Here is a 17,647-nt window from a genome sequence, read left to right as displayed (position 1 = left end):
CAGCTGGAGCTCTCCACCAGAGCACCTGTGCATGGCCTCTCCAGGTGGCCTGGGCTTCCTCACAGCATGGTGGCATCATAGAAATCAGATTTCTTACATAGTAGTGCAGGGCTCCAAAAGTGAGTGTCCTGGTGAGCAAGGAGGTAATGTCATCATTTTTTATGACCTAGCCTCAGAAGTCATGCAGAGTCACTTCCATTACATTTTCTTGGTTACACATGAGTCACTAAGGCCAGCCCAGATTCAAAGGGAGGGGTTCTATATGGAAGGAGTGTTTAAAATTTTGCAGACATGTTTTAAAATCACTACACTTGCATTTCATTATAGTTTTATCCCCTGAATGTTCCTTACCACTATATTTTAGTCTCTTGCTCTTTTTTTTTTTCATTTGCTGGTTTCCTCTCTATCCTTTCCCTTCCTTACAATTTATCTGTTGAAGAATGTGGACCATTTGTCTTGCGAAGTTTCTCACAGTCTAAATTTTACTGGTTGAATATTCATGTGCAGTTTGCATGTCCCACTGTTCCTACAAGTTGGCAGGAGAATTCAGAGTTTTATTCAGGCTTAGGTTCAATCCCTTGGGCAAGGCTATTTGAATGGTGTTGCTTCTTTCATCGTGAGGCACATATGTCTACTGGTCTCCCTTTGTGATGTCAGCAGCTCTCGATACTCAATGCCTATGTCCATTAATTCACAGGAGGTTTTAACACTCAAATTTTATTATTTCTTTTTCTTTTATTAGTTAGAATGCTTTATAAAGAGATGATTCCTTTCACCTACTGCTTTGTTACACTGTGGTACAGTTCATACTGTACAGCAAGGATAATGATTGATTTTTTCCATTTATTTGCCAGTTTTCAAGATATTGAATTGGTTCTCTATCATCCTCTGAAGGTGACTGATAGATTTAAAAAATATATACATATACCATTATGATCTCACGGATTTCAACATATATGATGTGTTTCAATCCATTGCAATTATTATCCTCTCACATTTTCCTTGACTTCCATACTTTCCTGTTGCTTATTTTTACGTGAAACTGGTTTTCTCAAACTTTTTGAAGGAAGCAGTTGCTTTTCTAATTTCACAAAGAACCTCTTCTGTTTTTACAGTATAGTATTAAAATTTTTAAAAGTCAGCTTACTTTTGGAGATTCTCTAGTCCTCCATTTTTCTCTGGACCTTCTCTTTCTTTTGTCTCTGTTTGGCTCAATTTTGTTTCCGTGTCCAATGGTTGTTCTTGGTGTGGCCCCTTAAGGAAGCCCTGGTAGGTCAGTTTCAAGAGTTCCTATAGCCACATTGTTCCCGTCCCTTCAGAGCTTATTAGGAGCCCCTTGCACAGTCATGCTACTGGAGATGACAAACACCCCTCCCTATTTCAGCTGCTGTTCTCAACCTGACCAGCGGGCCCTTCCAGCGGAAACCTCCTGGCTATTTTGGAGTTCTCCAGATGCCTAACTGATTCCCTGTGCTGATACCACAGGTTTTGTGAGCTGTTGGTCTTTGCTCCCACTTGCCAACATACTGGAGATCATGGGGATACTGTTTCACTTAGATTTGTTGTAGATGTTGTCCATGGGGTTCTGGTTTTGCTTTATAGTTGCTTTCTCTGTGTTTACGTGGAGAGAGAACAATTATGCTGCTGCTGTCATCTTCCCAGAGTATCCCCTCAAGACATATATTTTTTAAATTGCTTAATAGTCCCAGGCAATGGCATAGTTTTGTAGACATTAGACATAACCACTCTAACCTCTTCCACTGCCACCAGTCACCTTTCTTTGTCTGGACTATTCTAATATCCCCGACTAGTCTCCAAGCTTCTACCATGCTGTACCACTACAGCAGTGGGAATGATTATTTTTAAATGTCAGTTAGATCATGTCATTCTCAGTTCAAAACACTGCAAAAGCATGAAACAAAGAGTTGGTTCTTCGAAAAAATTAACAAAATCGACAAACCCTTAGCCAGACTCACTAAAAAAAAAGAGAGAAGTCTCAAATACATAAAATTAGAAACGAGAGAGGAGAAATCACAACAGATACCGAAGAAATACAAAGGATCATAAGAGAATACTATGAAAAACTATCTGCCAACAAATTGAACAACCTAGAAGAAATGGATAAATTCCTAGACTCATACAACCTACCCAAACTGAATCAGGAAGAAATAGAGAATCTGAATAGACCAATCACAAGTAAAGAAATAGAAACAGTAATCAAAAACCTCCCCAAAAATAAGAGTCCAGGACCAGACAGCTTCTCTGGAGAATTCTACCAAACATTCAAAGAAGATTTAATACCTATCCTTCTCAAACTATTCCAGAAAATAGAGGAAGATGGAACACTCCCTAATACATTCTATGAAGCCAACATCACCCTGATCCCCAAACCTGACAAGGACAACACAAAGAAGGAGAACTACAGGCCGATATCACTGATGAACATAGATGCAAAAATCCTCAACAACATTCTGGCAAACCGAATACAGCAATATATCAAAAAGATTATACACCATGATCAAGTGGGATTTATACCAGGGACACAGGGATGGTTCAACATCCGCAAGTCAATCAATGTGATTCACTACATTAACAAAATGAGAAACAAAAACCACATGATCATCTCAATAGACGCAGAGAAAGCATTCGACAAGATCCAACATCCATTTATGATAAAAACCCTCAATAAAATAGGTATAGAAGGAAAGTACCTCAACATAATAAAGGCCATATATGACAAACCCACAGCCAACATCATATTCAACGGACAAAAACTGAAACCCATCCCTCTCAGAACAGGAACAAGACAAGGGTGCCCACTTTCACCACTCTTATTCAACATAGTACTGGAGGTTTTGGCCAGAGCAATTCAGCAGGAAAAAGAAATACAAGGAATCCAAATAGGCAACAAAGAAGTAAAACTCTTGCTGTTTGCAGACAACGTGATCTTATATATAGAAAACCCCAAAGAATCCATAGAAAAACTATTAGAAACAATCAACAACTACAGCAAAGTTGCAGGGTATAAAATCAACATACATAAATCAGTAGCATTCCTATATGCTAACAATGAACTAACAGAAAAAGATCTCAAGAACTCAATCCCATTCACAATTGCAACAAAAAGAATAAAATACTTTGGGATAAAATTAACCAAGGAAGTGAAAGATCTATACAACGAAAACTACAAGACCTTCTTGAAAGAAATCGATGACGACATAAAGAGATGGAAAGACATTCCATGCACATGGATTGGAAGAATAAACATAGTTAAAATGTCCATACTACCTAAAGCAATCTACAGATTCAATGCTATCCCAATCAGAATTCCATTGTCATTCTTTACAGAAATTGAACAAAGAATCCTAAAATTCATACGGGGCAACAAAAGACCCCGAATTGCTAAAGCAATCCTGAGAAAGAAGAACAAAGCTGGAGGCATCACAATCCCTGACTTCAAAACATACTACAAAGCTACAGTAATCAAAACAGCATGGTACTGGTACAAAAACAGATGCACAGATCAATGGAACAGAATTGAAAGCCCAGAAATAAAACCACACATCTATGGACAGCTAATCTTTGACAAAGGAGCTGAGGGCCTACAATGGAGGACAGAAGGTCTCTTCAACAAATGGTGCTGGGAAAACTGGACAGCCACATGTAAAAGAATGAAAATCAACCATTCTTTTTCACCATTTACTAAAATAAACTCAAAATGGATCAAAGACCTAAAGATTAGGCCTGAAACAATAAGTCTTCTAGAAGAGAATATTGGCAGTACACTCTTTGACATCAGCTTCAAAAGAATCTTTTCGGACACCATAACCCCTCACATGAGGGAAACAATAGAAAGAATAAACAAATGGGACTTCATCAGACTAAAGAGCTTCCTCAAGGCAAGGGAAAATAGGATTGAAACAAAAAAACAGCCCACTAATTGGGAAAAAATATTCACAAGTTATTTATCCAACAAAGGGTTAATCTCCATAATATACAAAGAACTCACACAACTCAACAATAAAAAATCAAACAACCCAGTTACAAAATGGGAAGGGGACATGAACAGACATTTCTCCAAAGAAGATATACGGATGGCCAATAGACACATGAAAAGATGCTCATCATCACTAATCATCAGGGAAATGCAAATCAAAACTACACTAAGATATCACCTTACACCTGTTAGAATGGCAAAAATATCCAAAACCAAGAGTGACAAATGTTGGAGAGGCTGTGGAGAAAAGGGAACCCTCATACACTTTTGGTGGGAATGCAGACTGGTCCAGCCACTATGGAAAACAGTATGGAGATTCCTCAAAAAGTTAAGAATAGAAATACCTTATGATCCAGCCATCCCACTACTGGGTATCTATCCTAAGAAGCTGAAATCAGCAATTCCAAAAGTTCCATGCACCCCTATGTTCATTGCAGCATTATTCACAGTAGCCAAGTCATGGAACCAACCTAAGTGCCCAGCAACTGATGATTGGATAAAGAAGATGTGGTATATATATACAATGGAATACTACTCAGCCATAAAAAAGGACAAAGTCCTTTTGGATAGTCCTATGGATAGACTTTGAGGGTATTATGTTGAGTGAAATAAGCAAGACAGAGAAAGACGAACTCTGTATGACTCCACTCATAGGTGGTAGTTAACATATGGACAAAGAGAACTGATCGGTGGTTGCCAGGGGAAAGGGGAGTGGGGGGAGGGCACTAGGGGTGAAGTGGTGTACCTACAACATGACTGATAATGATGTACAACTGTAATTTCACAAGGATGTTAACTTTCATAACCTTAATTAAAAAAAAAAAACAAAACACTGCAAAAGCTTCTTAACTTTCAGGCCCTGTGTGATCTGGCCTGTTGTTTCTCTCTGGCCTCCTCTTCCACTGGATTAGGCTGCTTCAGCTTCACTGGCCTCAAACATATCAGATAGGCTCTCACCTCAGGGCATTTGTACTGCTATCCCCTCTGACTACAATGCTCTTCCCCCTGATTTCCATCTGACTTGCTCCTTCACTCCCTTTGGCCTCTGCTCAAAGGTCACCCTATCAGAAAGGCCTTCCATGACCACACCCCACCTCCCATCAAAAATTAGAAGCCTCATCCTTCTCGTGTTTTATTTTGGCACTTGTTATCATCTCACATGTTATATATTAATTTTTTTATATCTTTCTACCCATAATGAAAATGCCGGAAAAGTAGGAACTTTGTTTTTTTAGTGATCTGGACCATTTTTAGCTCAGAGTTAGCACTCAATACAAATTTGGGGGGCCAGCCCCGTGGCCAAGTGGTTAAGTTTGCGAGCTCCACTTTGGCGGCCCAGGCTTTCGCTGGTTCAGATGCTGGGCACCGACATGGTGCCACTCATCAGCCCACGCTGAGGCGGCGTCCCACATGCCACAACTAGAAGAACCCATAACTAAAATATACAACTATGTACTGCGGGGATTTGGGGAGGAAAAAAAAAAGATTGGCAACAGTTGTTAGCTCAGGTGCCAATGTTTAAAAAAAATACAAGTTTGATAACTGAATGAATGAATGCATAATATACCCAGCACCTAATAGGTATTCAAGAAATGTTAGTTCTTTTTTTTTCTTTTCACAGGGAAAACAAATGATCTGTAGGGAATGCTAGTGTCCTCCATGATAGAAGAACCAATAATGGAAATAGAGTCAGAAAAATAGGAGGAAAACAAAATAGTGACATTAGAGCCTAAAGAAGGGAATAGTCAGCTATGCCAAAAATACAGAGTATCAAGAACAGGACTGAGAAGAGGCTACAGGATTAGTGTTATGGACTGCACTGTGTCCTCCCAAATTCGTACGTTGAAGCTCTGACCCCCAATGTGACTATCTGGAGATAGAGACTCTAGGAGATAACTAAGGTTTAATGAGGTCATAAAGGGTGGCATCCTAATCCAATAGGATTAGTGACCTTATAAGAAGAGACACATTGTCTCTTTCCCCATCCCCATCCGTCCTGCCCCGCCCAAACCCCCCCCCCCCGCGCCGCCCCCCCACCCCCCATGGTGAAGACACAGCCACTGCCTGCAAGCCAGTCTGAGAGCTCTCACCAGAAATCTACTGTGCCTATACCTTGATCTTGGATTTCCCAGCCTCTGGAACTGTGAGAAGTAAACTTCCATTGTTTAAGCCACCTAGTCTGTGATATTTTGCTATGACAGCTTGGGCTGTCATATAATACAGTTAGATATCTGAAAGTGTCACAAAATTTAGGGTTAGGTCAATAACAAATCTAGACACCAGAGCTGTTCTACTTTTCAACTGTATGGTCACATTAGAATTATAGATCCTGAGAAAATCTGTACAGCAAAACCCAAATCACAGAGTAAGTCTTTTAAGTATAAAGAAACACCCACACATTGCTTGAAGAGTATTTGTGGAAAAAAATCCCTTTTTCCCCCAGTTTTATTGAGATGTAATTGACATACATCACCGTATAAGTTTAAGGTATACAGCATAATGGTTTGACTTACATATATTGTGAAATGATTCATCTCACATAGATACAATAAAAAAAGAAAGCAAAAAAAGGGGGTTTTCCTTATGATGAGAACTCAGGCTTTACTCTAACAACTTTCATATGTATCATACAACAGTGTTAACTATGGTCATCATGCTGTACATTACATCCCTAGTACTTGTTTATCTTATAACTGGAAGTTTGTACCTTTCAACCACCTTTCTCTAACCCTCCCCCGACAACCACAAATCTGATCTCTTTTTCTATGAGTTTTTCTTTTTAGGAAGATTAGCCCTGAGCTAACTACTGCCAATCCTCCTCTTTTTGCTGGGGAAGACTGGTCCTGAGCTAACACCCGTGCCCATCTTCCTCTACTTTATACGTGGAACGCCTACCACAGCGTGGCTTTTGCCAAGCAGTGCCATGTCCACACCTGGATCAGAACCAGTGAACCCCAGGGTGCCAAGAAGAGGAACGTGGGAACTTAACTGCTGCGCCACCGGGCCGGCCCCTCTATGAGTTTTTAAAAATCCATTTAATGTACAGAAATCACAGGCTATTCATAAAAGTTTTAAAACGTATGTGCACAACAGGTGTTTTTAATACCTATAACCCAATGGACTTAAGATTTTAAAAGTACAGTTGTGGTTTCTGAGCAAAATAGAATCATGTGTTATTCAAACAAATTAACCACAAAGGTTAGTAGGGTTCTGAATCCAGGATAAACTGTTTTCAGAGAAAAAAGCAATCTTTTGAATCTTTAAAGTTTTTGGTGTTCCCATTAGCGACACTTGCCAGTAGGATCATGGTTTGTATGGCCACATTGGAGCTTTCTTGGGACATTAATTATAAAACACTGGATTAGGGTTTTATTCTTCAAAGCATAAGAAAGATCTAGTCGCAACTAATAGATTCACCAAAATGTAACATCACTAATCCCCTTCCACCAAAGGCTGCTCCAATTCAGAAATATGTTGAGTTCTGAAGTGCCCTGCACTTGATATGCTGAATTTCGTCTGTTCTTTACAATTAATGGGCAGATTATTCGGTGCACGGGCTATTGAAGAACTCTCCACACCAACAAGGCCTTAGTCTTGCTGGGCTTTGGGTTATTCATCTGCTCACTGGTATCTTTACATATGAGGATGTGCAAGAAAAGAAAGGAAAATAACTTGCTTAATATCTTTTTCCACATTAAATTTTAATAAGGAGGGTAGAAGTTATAAACTAAATTGAGGAGTCTGGATTGCCTGTCAATGTCATCCGTCAACAGTCCCCACAGCGCATGCAAGTCCCATGTAAATCAGCAGTCAGCTCAACTGGTAGGACATCCCTGTCTCAAAGCTTTGCGCAAAGACAAGAGACGGGGTGATGGAAGAAAATCTTTCTCAAGTGTGGGACCTTCAAGGGGGCTTTATCACACGCGGGACAGACCGCGCGAAACGTTTCTTCCTGGTCACTGTTGGCTGCATCGGTCCACTTTACAGGTGGCGGTCCCTCACACATTGGGCGCAGTGCGACTGGATGACTCCGGGGCACCCGGGTCCCCATGTCCCCGCTCCGGGCTCCTCCTGACTTCTTAAGAAAGCAATGATGCGCGAGCTGGGTGCCTAACGAGCAGCAGTCAAGGGAGCTGTCCCAGCGAGAGAAGGACTGCGGGGCAGTCTGACAGACGGGGCCCAGCGCCACAGGGGTCCCCGCGGGCTGCCCTGACCCCCGCGGGCCGCCGTAGGTCCCTGCGGCGCCGTGAACCCTGCTGGCCGCCGTAGGAGCGCCCTCCCAAGGCCGCGCTCTCAAGATGGCTACCGGGCTCCGCTCCCTCCGGCGCCCTCGCTGAGGTCCTGGCTGCGGGCGCCCGGCGCAAGCTTGGCGTTGCGGCGCCAGCGCAGCCGAGCGGCCGGCCGCCGCTCCTGCGCACGCCGTCTGTCGGGGCGGGGCACTGGGCCCCTTCCGGGGATGGGCCCCGGCGCCCGGGTCGGCCCGACTCGGCCCCGGCTCCTCCCCGCTCGGGCGGGCGCTGCGCCGTGTCCCCGCCTGTCAGTCCGCCCGGCCCGGCTGGCCACAGACGGGGCCTGGGCGGCCTCACTGAGAGCTCTGAGCCCGCGGGCGTCGGGAGGTGTCAGCGCTGCCGCTAGCCTGCGGTGGGTCCTGGGCTGCGACCCGACCGACGCGAAAAGGCGGCGGCACCATGTTCTCCCTCAAGCCACCCAGACCCACGTTCAGGTCCTACCTCTTGCCACCGCCCCAGGTAAACAACCCCCTCCCCGCGAGCGCCCCTCTCCTTGGCGCTTCCGGGGAGCCGCCGGGCCGGCCCCCGGGAGCAAGGGAACCCCGGGAAGCTACCCCGTCTCCCTGTCCCCAGCCTGCGGTTGCCGGAGCCCCGGCGCGAGGAGACGCACCTTCTTGGGAGCCCCCACTGACTCGGTAGAAAGTTGTAAGACTGCCGCAGCCATTCTCTGCCTGGAGACCTGTGGTCCTTAGTTTTTCGGTGTGATGAGACCCAAAGGAGCGTTCGGAGCTGGATTCCCTTAGCTCTTCGCTCCCCACTGTGACCGCCAGCATGATCACTTCGCTTGTGGGCACCTGGTAGGAGAGGCTACTTATCTGCCATAAATCTGAACACCTGGAAGCGGCATAGGTAGTTATAATATTTTTGTTGTCAGACTCCCAAGTCGATAATGAGCAGATCTTAAAAGACCTCGGTAAATATGTGAAAGAATTTAAGGTGGGGGGTACAGAATCCGTGTCTATCACGTATATCATCATTTAGAAAACAAAATTTGCTTTAGTATCTCACGAGAGGGAAAAAGTTTTAATTTTGATTTATTTTGCTAATATATTTCAGACTGACGATAAGATTAATTCAGAACCGAAGATTAAAAAACTGGAGCCAGTCCTTTTGCCAGGTAAACAGAGTTCTAACAGATAGTTTAGTAATGTGTTTTGGTCGCAGGTTATTCTGCCGACTAGTACCATGTGGTTAACTTTTCTCCTCTATTTACTTTAAACGTTAGCAAAAAATGTAACGACTGAGGGGGCAAAAGAAAAAGTTGGTTAGAACTAAACAGCATTAAAAAGTAATGATGAATTGGTGTTTGTCCTTGAAAATTTAAGCATCATAGAAAACTGTCAAGAATATCACTACCTCATTTCCTTTTTGGTCTTCTGAAATGTTCTTTTTTAAAGCAATGATTAATTGCTTAGGTAGTGAAAGTACTCTGCCCTTGATGTCCGTCTGCAACTTCATGCATTAGTGATTAATAGTCAAACCATTATTTTGGTAGTATGAAAAGCAACTTTTATTGTGTCTGGGTCTTTATACCAATAACAAAGCTTAGTGAACTTTGGATTACTTACTTGGCAGTTGTTTTTTGAAGGTGTCAGCTGTGTTTGCAAATTTACTTGTTTCAGTTCAGAATGGAGGCTCCCAGCAGAGGCACTGTTGACATTTTGGACCAGATAGTTCTTTGTTGTAGGGGCTGTCCTGTGCATTGTAGGATGTTTAGCAGCATCCCTGACCTCTGCTCACTAGATGCCAGTAGTACCCCCTTCTCCATCTCCTGGTTGTGACGGAAATGTCTCCAGATTTTGCCAAAACTTTTTTTTTTGCCTCTGGGGCAAAATTTCCTCCCAGTGGAGAAGCGCTAATTTAGAACATAATTATCTCGGAGGACCTTGGACGTAGAGGCAGGGATTGGTGGTAGATAGGAGTTTAGTTTTAAAACATATAAAGTATTATTTTATTGATATTTTGAATTGTATAACAACTGTCTAATAATTAGGAAAAGAGTTTTTTACTATGTTTTTTGGGGGAAGTAGCCAGATTCTTAGGAAAGCCTGTTTTAACCTGAAATATAATCAGATGCCAGTTTGTATGGCCACTATCAATATCTAAAAATCTCAGTCATTACTTAATGCTTAATCTACTAAAATGATAGAACTTTATGGGTAGTAATTGAACAAATGTAGAAACTTTAAATTTTGTGCTTTAAATTTTTAAATATTGAGTGGGAACAAACACATTAAAAACATCGATCTGTGGTTCCATATTATAGATGCCAAGTCTTAAAAGTTGTTTTGAACTTTATTATAGGAGTTAGTTATAAATGTTTTCTCTTGATTTTTTTTAATGCTTTTTAGCCAAACTGTGTGTGCTAAATAATCCTTTGTACTTTTCCTCAGAGTGAACAATAGCATTAATAAGTAACCTTTGCTCCCGGTGTGTGTGCTGTTAGTGTTAGTCACTCCAGGCATTGAAAAGTCAGCTGTGGGAAAGAGTTCTCCTCCTAAGTGAATGCCCGTGAGCTCTTGAACTGTGGCTCCTTTACTTTGTCTGAACAGGCCCCGTTCTTAGGCTTTGATTCCCCGCTTCTGACATTATGATTTGACACTAATAAACAACATGGTTTTTGCTACAAAAGGTAATGCTAGAGTTTTTTAACTTAACTTTGGTATTTAAAGTATGCTTATGAAAAGTGTTACTAAATGTCAGTAAGCTTGAAGAACTTTACAGTGAAGGATTATCTGTTCTGTAGAATTAACTAAAAACTTACCTTTCTACTAAAAAGTCAGAGTTTTCTGGGGAAGATGTAAACCCATTTCCTGACTGTAAGTGGTTGACTTGACCTGGAAATCACAACTAAATCTGGATCTTCTAATCGGCCTTAATTCTTCTTGCATCGGCTCTGTATTTGCACACATATGGCTCTGGCACCCAGCGTTCTATTTGCCCCTACCCTATTCCTTATAGAATATTTAAGCAATCCTAAATTAGTGTGTCTTTTGCCTTCCTTCCTGACCCTTTCTATTCTTACCTTCTTATCCTGGCTTTCTCACACTCTTCCTGGTTTCTTTATGTGATAGCCTCCATTTCCTGCTTCACCTCTCTTGTCGCATCTCTGACTACTGCTGGAACCTCTGTAGCTTCTTCTTTGGCCTGCGGTCTACTACTCTACCCATGAAATCTGGAAGACAAGTGGAATGTAACTGAAGCATTGATGATGTAAAGACCTGGGCTAGGCTAGGGCTTTCCTTAAGAAGGCTTAATAATATGGTTCTGGCCTTCAATACAGTGAGAAAGTAGGAGAAAACTTAGCCAGGTCACCTGTGGCTTTACACAGGCACACAGAACAACAAGTAATTGTTCAGAGCTAGATCCTTGCATGTTATGCTTTGCCATATAACACCTTGGGTTCTAGGGTATCCTACTTAAGTTGCCCAAGATTTGAACTTTTAGTCCAATAAGCAGGTGAAAATTAGAATGCAAAATTGTTTACTTGTTTGCAGTTACCCAGTGCTCTGTTGGAATTTAACAAGGCTAAGTTTAAAATGATCTTCATCTTTTATTAAACAAAGACAACAGAAGAAACTGACTAGTAATTTAATTTAGATTGTGGTTTATGTTAGTAATTTTCAATTTCCCTGGTTCATGAAATTCCTTGAGATGGAGATTGTACCTGATTCAACTTTGTGGCTCTTATGTCTAAGATAGTGCATTGAGATGTTGATTGAGTGAATGACTGAATGCAAGGACCCTTCAGACTACCTGCTTAAATTGCTACCATAGCCGTGCATACGCACAGACCAACTCTCAGATTTAGTAGTAAGAGGAAGACTGATTTTATGCCATGCATCTCTGCTCTCTCCTAGAGCCACACTTCTCAAGAAAATTATATGTGAGTCTGGAAGTGAAATATAGTACCCTCTCAAAAGTAGCTAGCCTCTTCCTAGGCTTTCTCTTCAACTTCCCATCATTACATAAATCTCATTCTTTTAATGATTGTGTTGCATATGTGTAAAATTACCCTAATCCTTTTGAAAATAAGGACAGTATGAATTTTAAAATGTCTGTGTGTGTGTGTGTGTGTGTGTATGTTCCAGCATGTACTTGTTGAGAGCAAGTACTGCCAGGCTATGCTCATGTCTTTTTTGATAGCTGCTGGACTGGTGGATCGGTTCAGTGAGCATGTCAGTATCTACTGGATGCCTGGCTCTGTGCAAGATGTGGAAAGTGCTGGAGGAGTAGTGTGCCTGGATCGCAGCAAGGCCTGCCTGTAGACAAGGTAGAAGATTGTGACCTGGACCTGTGGTTCCCAAATTGCAGCCAGGGCCTGGCTGGCATCAGACCTGGATGAAGTTTTTACCAGTCCTTGGTCAAATTGAGAAAATTAAGAAAAATGCATCTTTTTTCATAAAGCTAAATAGATTTGATTTAAAGGAGTGTCCTTTATTCTGAGATTATGTCCTTCCAACTTCATTGGTGTAGAATGTTCTTTTGTTAAATGATGATAGTAGCTGCAGCTTTAAAAAAGTTAAGTTAGAAAATAGTGGGTTGAGAACCTTTTACTGTTGGTTTCCTGAATTATTTTTGTAGTATACCTGGTTTGTGGAATATAAACTGGAAGCTACTTGATGAGATTATTATAATATTATAGGTACAATTTAATGAGCACTCACACAGAGAACATCAGTTATTTTGTCTGCCTGGAAGTCTTTCTGCTGTCTTCTGAAAATGTTCACTCCCTCTTTTGACAAATTGGTCTTCCCCATCTCCATCCGGCCTTGGGTTCTAGTGCGGCCAGCAAGGATAGTAACCCACCTCCTGGCTGCAAGCACGAGCACAGGTCTGCCTCTGGATATTTTCAGGTTGGTGTTAAGGGAAGAGATCCTTTTTGGTAATCCTGCCAGTGGCCATAGTTCCAGAAAACCTGTCCAAAAGAGTGAAGTCACACTTTGAAAGATGCAGAGGCAAAACACCAATGAAGAGTTCTGATGGCGTTCAAGTTCCTGGGTTCCGTTTTCCTTGAAGTCCAACTAACACAAAAGCCACAGAATTCTTTTTGCTAAGCTAGCTCCAGACGTGGTTCTGACACTTTCAAGTGAGATCCTTAACTAATATATAGCTTACGGGTCATTCTTCATAACAACCCTATCAGGTGGGTCCCAATTTTATCTTTATTTGGCAGATGAGAAGCTATAGTTGCCAAGGTTAAGTGACTTGCCCAGTGTTGCACAGCTGCTAAGGGCAGAGCCAGAATTCTGAGCTTGATTCCCAGGCTGTGCCTTTACCACTAAGCAGCAGGGCCTGCCTCACTGTACCGGTGACACTGAGGTGCAGATTTATGCTTTGGAACTGGATACAGGGTGGATTGGATGTCAGCGTAGGGGGAGTTCTCTAGTGTGGTAAAGGGAGTTCTGTCCTTGGCTCTGCCCTTTCCACAGCAGTGACAGATTTTGACCCAGCCTGAGGAGGAACTTTCAGACAATTTTAGCTGCGAGAAAATGGAATGTGTTGGGAGGCAGTGGGCTTCCTATCGCTGGCTGTGCTGAAGCAGCGGCTGGTGGAATGCCAGCAGCCTTGTCTTGAGGATGTGAGATGTGCAGTGAGTTGGGCTCAATGGCCTTTTCTCTCTTCTAACTCTGGGGCAAGGTCTTTTTAAGGTATTGTGAGATGGGAGGGAGAATGAGTTGAAATGCTGTGGCTGACAATAATGAGCTAATTCTTTAGCAGATATCGAAGGCATGTTGCATGCTGCTTGGTAGACGAGTAAAAAGCTGAAAGATAGGGTCCTCCCTTTAGACAGTTTCCTTCACTGAGGAGGTGCTTCAGTAGAGGAGAACAGAGGTTGTGAGAGCTCAGAGGAAGGTCATCAGACCTTGGGGTAGGGGTAGGGAGGTCAAGAAATGACTTGTACTCTGAATCTTAACTGCCTGCTAAGCCTCAGCCACCATGCTAAGGCTGTGTGTCTGCTCAGCTGTTTCCCTCTTCCCATCTACAATGCCAACAGCCCTTCCATTATTGAGGTTAGGTATTAGATCGATAATGAATGCACTGATTGTCAGAGTCTTTTATAATCAGAAAAGCATATGACCATGAGCCATCTGGAAAATGAAAATAACCATTGTTGGATAGATGTCTTGTTTGTTTTTCTTACATGTTTACTCTTTGGACCATGTATGCACTGTTGTTTTCTGACTTTCTGTGAGCCTTACTTCCTCAATTGAGTTGTGAATCCCTTAAAGGTAAAAACTTTTTCTTTGGAGTGTTTTACGTTTTGTTTTGTTTTTTGTTACCTTTTTGTAGCTGGGCTTTAGAGATGATTGTAGACTGATTTTTGGTAGTATTTTAATTCATGGATATGTTGTTTTTGAAAGACCAGAGGACTTGTAACTCACCCTTGGAACCATGCACAGTGTTAGTGACTGCAGTGTCTTAGCATTAGGTTTATACCTCCTCCAGAACCTTCTGAGTGTTTGGAGCTGTCCGCTCCATAGGCTGCTGCTGCAGTCCCTTAGGCCAGCGTTCTGCTCCTCACCTCCTCACTGCTCACTCTCAGTCTATCCGTGCCTTGCAGCTCCTGCTCGGAAAGTCTTCACAAGCCTCTGAAAATAAAATCCTAATTAAACAGAGTAAAATCCGAGTTCTTTAACCTCTACAGTTTGCTAGCACTCCACCTTGCTGACCTCTGCACTGTTTCCCAATATTGATATTTGTTTCAGTCAGGCTGTTTCCTTGTTCTTTCCCGGATGCCTTTTCCTTATTTAAGACATTGTTCCTGTTGTTTTCGCACATTCTCTCTAGCTCAACCCTCTCTGCCTTCAAGATTTCCTTTTAGTCTCTTCCTGAGGTCTGCACTGCTAACCTTCTTCCTGCCCCCATCATGGGTGGCATTTACTGGACATGGCACTGGATTATATGCTTTTTTGTATCGCATGTGATCTGTGGAATTGGACCCAGTTAGTACCAGTGATGGCATCAGGCATCTTGTAAACACAAATGTCTCCTACATAGCTTCAACTTCCCTTAATAACTTTTAGGCCATTTTAATTCCTGAATTTGTCTACAGCTGAGGTGGCAACTGGTCCCAGTTTGCCCGTGACTGTCTGGTTTTAGTGCTGAAAGTCCCGCATGCCAGGAATCCCCTCAGTCCCAGGGACCTGCGACAGTCAGTCATTATTTGTACTGGCATGGAGTGAGTTATACTTTTGGCCTATATGTATTCCCTAGGTTAATTAGCCACTGTGCACAGTGAGGCTTTGTCTGAAACTATTTTCCATGTTAAAATTTATGGGAAAATTATTTTTATTTATCAAACATATATTGACTTCCTAAATGTTTGAGGTAGGATGACAGATAATATGACGTAATTTTTTGGTTCTCAGGGAATTAAAAACTTTCCTAGCTATACCATTTGGAGATTTACTAATTTTAATATTTCCTTTCTTATTTGTCTTTACAGATGGAAGGGTCTTGAGAAAACTTTGATGATTTCTTGATTCCTTCCCAGGTTGTAGTAGAAACTCTTGGCCCTTCATCTCTAATTTAGATAGTTTTTTCTATGGTGCTTTTTGCTCACCTCACACTGAAGCTAATTTCCTACTTTCTTTATCTTCCGTGAGGCCTCCCTGTGGCTTCCCACCAGTGCTGTGGTGGAAAGTGCTTGGTGGTGAAAATCCTCCCATCACGCTGATGGCCGGCTGTCAACTTGACGGCACTGAGCGCAGAGCTGGGAGAGATGAGCTCTGTCGTTCTTGTGAGCCACTGTGAGCCATCTCACGCACCACTGGCTCTACTGCCTAAAAGTGCAGGAGAGTCTCAGTGAAAACTCCATGGTCTTCTGGAGGTTTGAAGCTTTTGTTATGAGTTCCCTCCTCAGGTCACTAATTGAAAATGTAGCAAGAGCAGTCTCAGTGCTCTTCTATTTATGTATCTGTCCTCTCTAGGAAGAGGCCACTTTGTGTCTTCTTTTTCTTTCCCATCTTTAAACTGGTTTTCTGGCTCATGGTGTTGAACTACATGGTGGTGGCTTATGACAGCTTCTACCCAGTGTTCCTTCTTTTTTATAGAATTATAAGCAGAAAACTGTTCTGTGAGCCGACAGTTTGCTACATGATCCACATATTTTACAGACTGGTTCCATGTGAACAAAATTTGGTGTTACCAGATAAAACTCAAGCCGGGTTAACTTGACACTTATTTAATTGTATGCTTAGAATAATAAGACCCAATGATAGCATCTCCCCAGAAACAGCCTCCTTATCTTCCTCCCCTCTCTCTCTTCCCTAGTTCTCTTCTTTCTCTCCCAAGGGCTCATTTCTCTTCTCCACTCTAAGAGAAAGTTGCATGACACTTAATTTTCCTTAAAAGACCACGGCCCAGAGAGTCCCTATTTTACTTTTGTTGTTGCTAATTTTGTATATCTTGTCGACTTTTTTCTTAAGTAGTTTTATTTTTAAACAAACTTTGATTTATAAAAGCATTGTATAAAAGAGTATAGATAGTTAACATATACTCTTCACCCAGCTTCCCTTATTGTTAGTATCGTATATAACCTTGGTAAATTTGTCTGAACTAAGAAATTAACAATAGTGTTAACTTTTGTTTACATTTCCCTAGTTTTTCCACTAATGTCTGTTACCTGTTCAGGATCCCATCCAGGATACCATATTGCATTTAGCCATCATGTCTCCTTAGTCTGTTCAATCTGTGACAGTTTCACCATCTTTACTGATGGACTGATGAATTCTTTCATGTTGGCTCTTAAATCCTTTTGAAATGTCCCCTCTCTCCCTCTCTCTCTCTGTTTTTTCTTTTTTTTTTTTCCTCTTCTTTACTTCCTGGCATTCTGGAACTGCCAGAGGCTCCAGACTCATCTCCTCTTTCCTCTGCCCCAGCCCTGTAATCAGCCATTTATCCAAGGAGCCCTGGTTCCTTTTATTGCAGAATGGTATTTAAATACCAAGATCTGAATGCTGAATGTGCTTTGTTGCTGGAGTGTCATTGCTTTTAGGCCTTTTCAGGGGCAGAGTAGAAAATACACACATCTGTATTAACCCATGTGTACACACATCTCTTTTTGTTTCTGTATCTCTCCATCTGTACATATATTAAGATAAACCTGAATTCATGCTAATATGTCAGGCTCTACTCTAGACCAACAGATTAGAAAAGGACCCCCCAAAATTTTTAACAATACCACAGCCAACTCCACCACTCAAAATTAACACCAAATCCCCATAAAAAGGCGAAGGTTTTGAAGAAAAACCTGCAAAACTAATCACAGAGATAGTACTCAAAATAAACACAATACATATCATCATTATTCCCACATGGAATTTAACCACGACCAATGACATGAAAAATCATTGTT

The 17,647-nt window shown here is 41.9% G+C and overlaps 1 protein-coding gene across 2 annotated transcripts in view; it reads left to right on the top strand.

The window, feature by feature from the left end:
- The first annotated feature begins 8,243 nt into the window (after positions 1-8,243).
- MTMR10 (myotubularin related protein 10) overlaps positions 8,244-17,647 on the top strand; it is a 49,185-nt gene continuing 39,781 nt past the window's right edge. Inside the window, exons 1-2 of one of the 2 annotated variants that reach the window (XM_001917085.5) lie at positions 8,244-8,745; positions 9,343-9,403. In XM_001917085.5, the coding sequence (XP_001917120.1) occupies positions 8,686-8,745; positions 9,343-9,403 (121 nt within the window). In that variant the 5' untranslated portion in view covers positions 8,244-8,685. Of the gene's footprint in view, positions 8,746-9,342; positions 9,404-13,659; positions 13,880-17,647 lie in introns of those variants that run through there. The other variant, XM_023651647.2, reaches the window with a different exon arrangement.

The sequence above is a fragment of the Equus caballus genome, chromosome 1 (assembly GCF_041296265.1).
Source record: "Equus caballus isolate H_3958 breed thoroughbred chromosome 1, TB-T2T, whole genome shotgun sequence".
Lineage (NCBI taxonomy): Eukaryota > Metazoa > Chordata > Mammalia > Perissodactyla > Equidae > Equus > Equus caballus.
The sequence above is the reverse complement of the archived record's forward strand: the minus strand, read 5'-3'. Positions and strand labels throughout refer to the sequence as shown.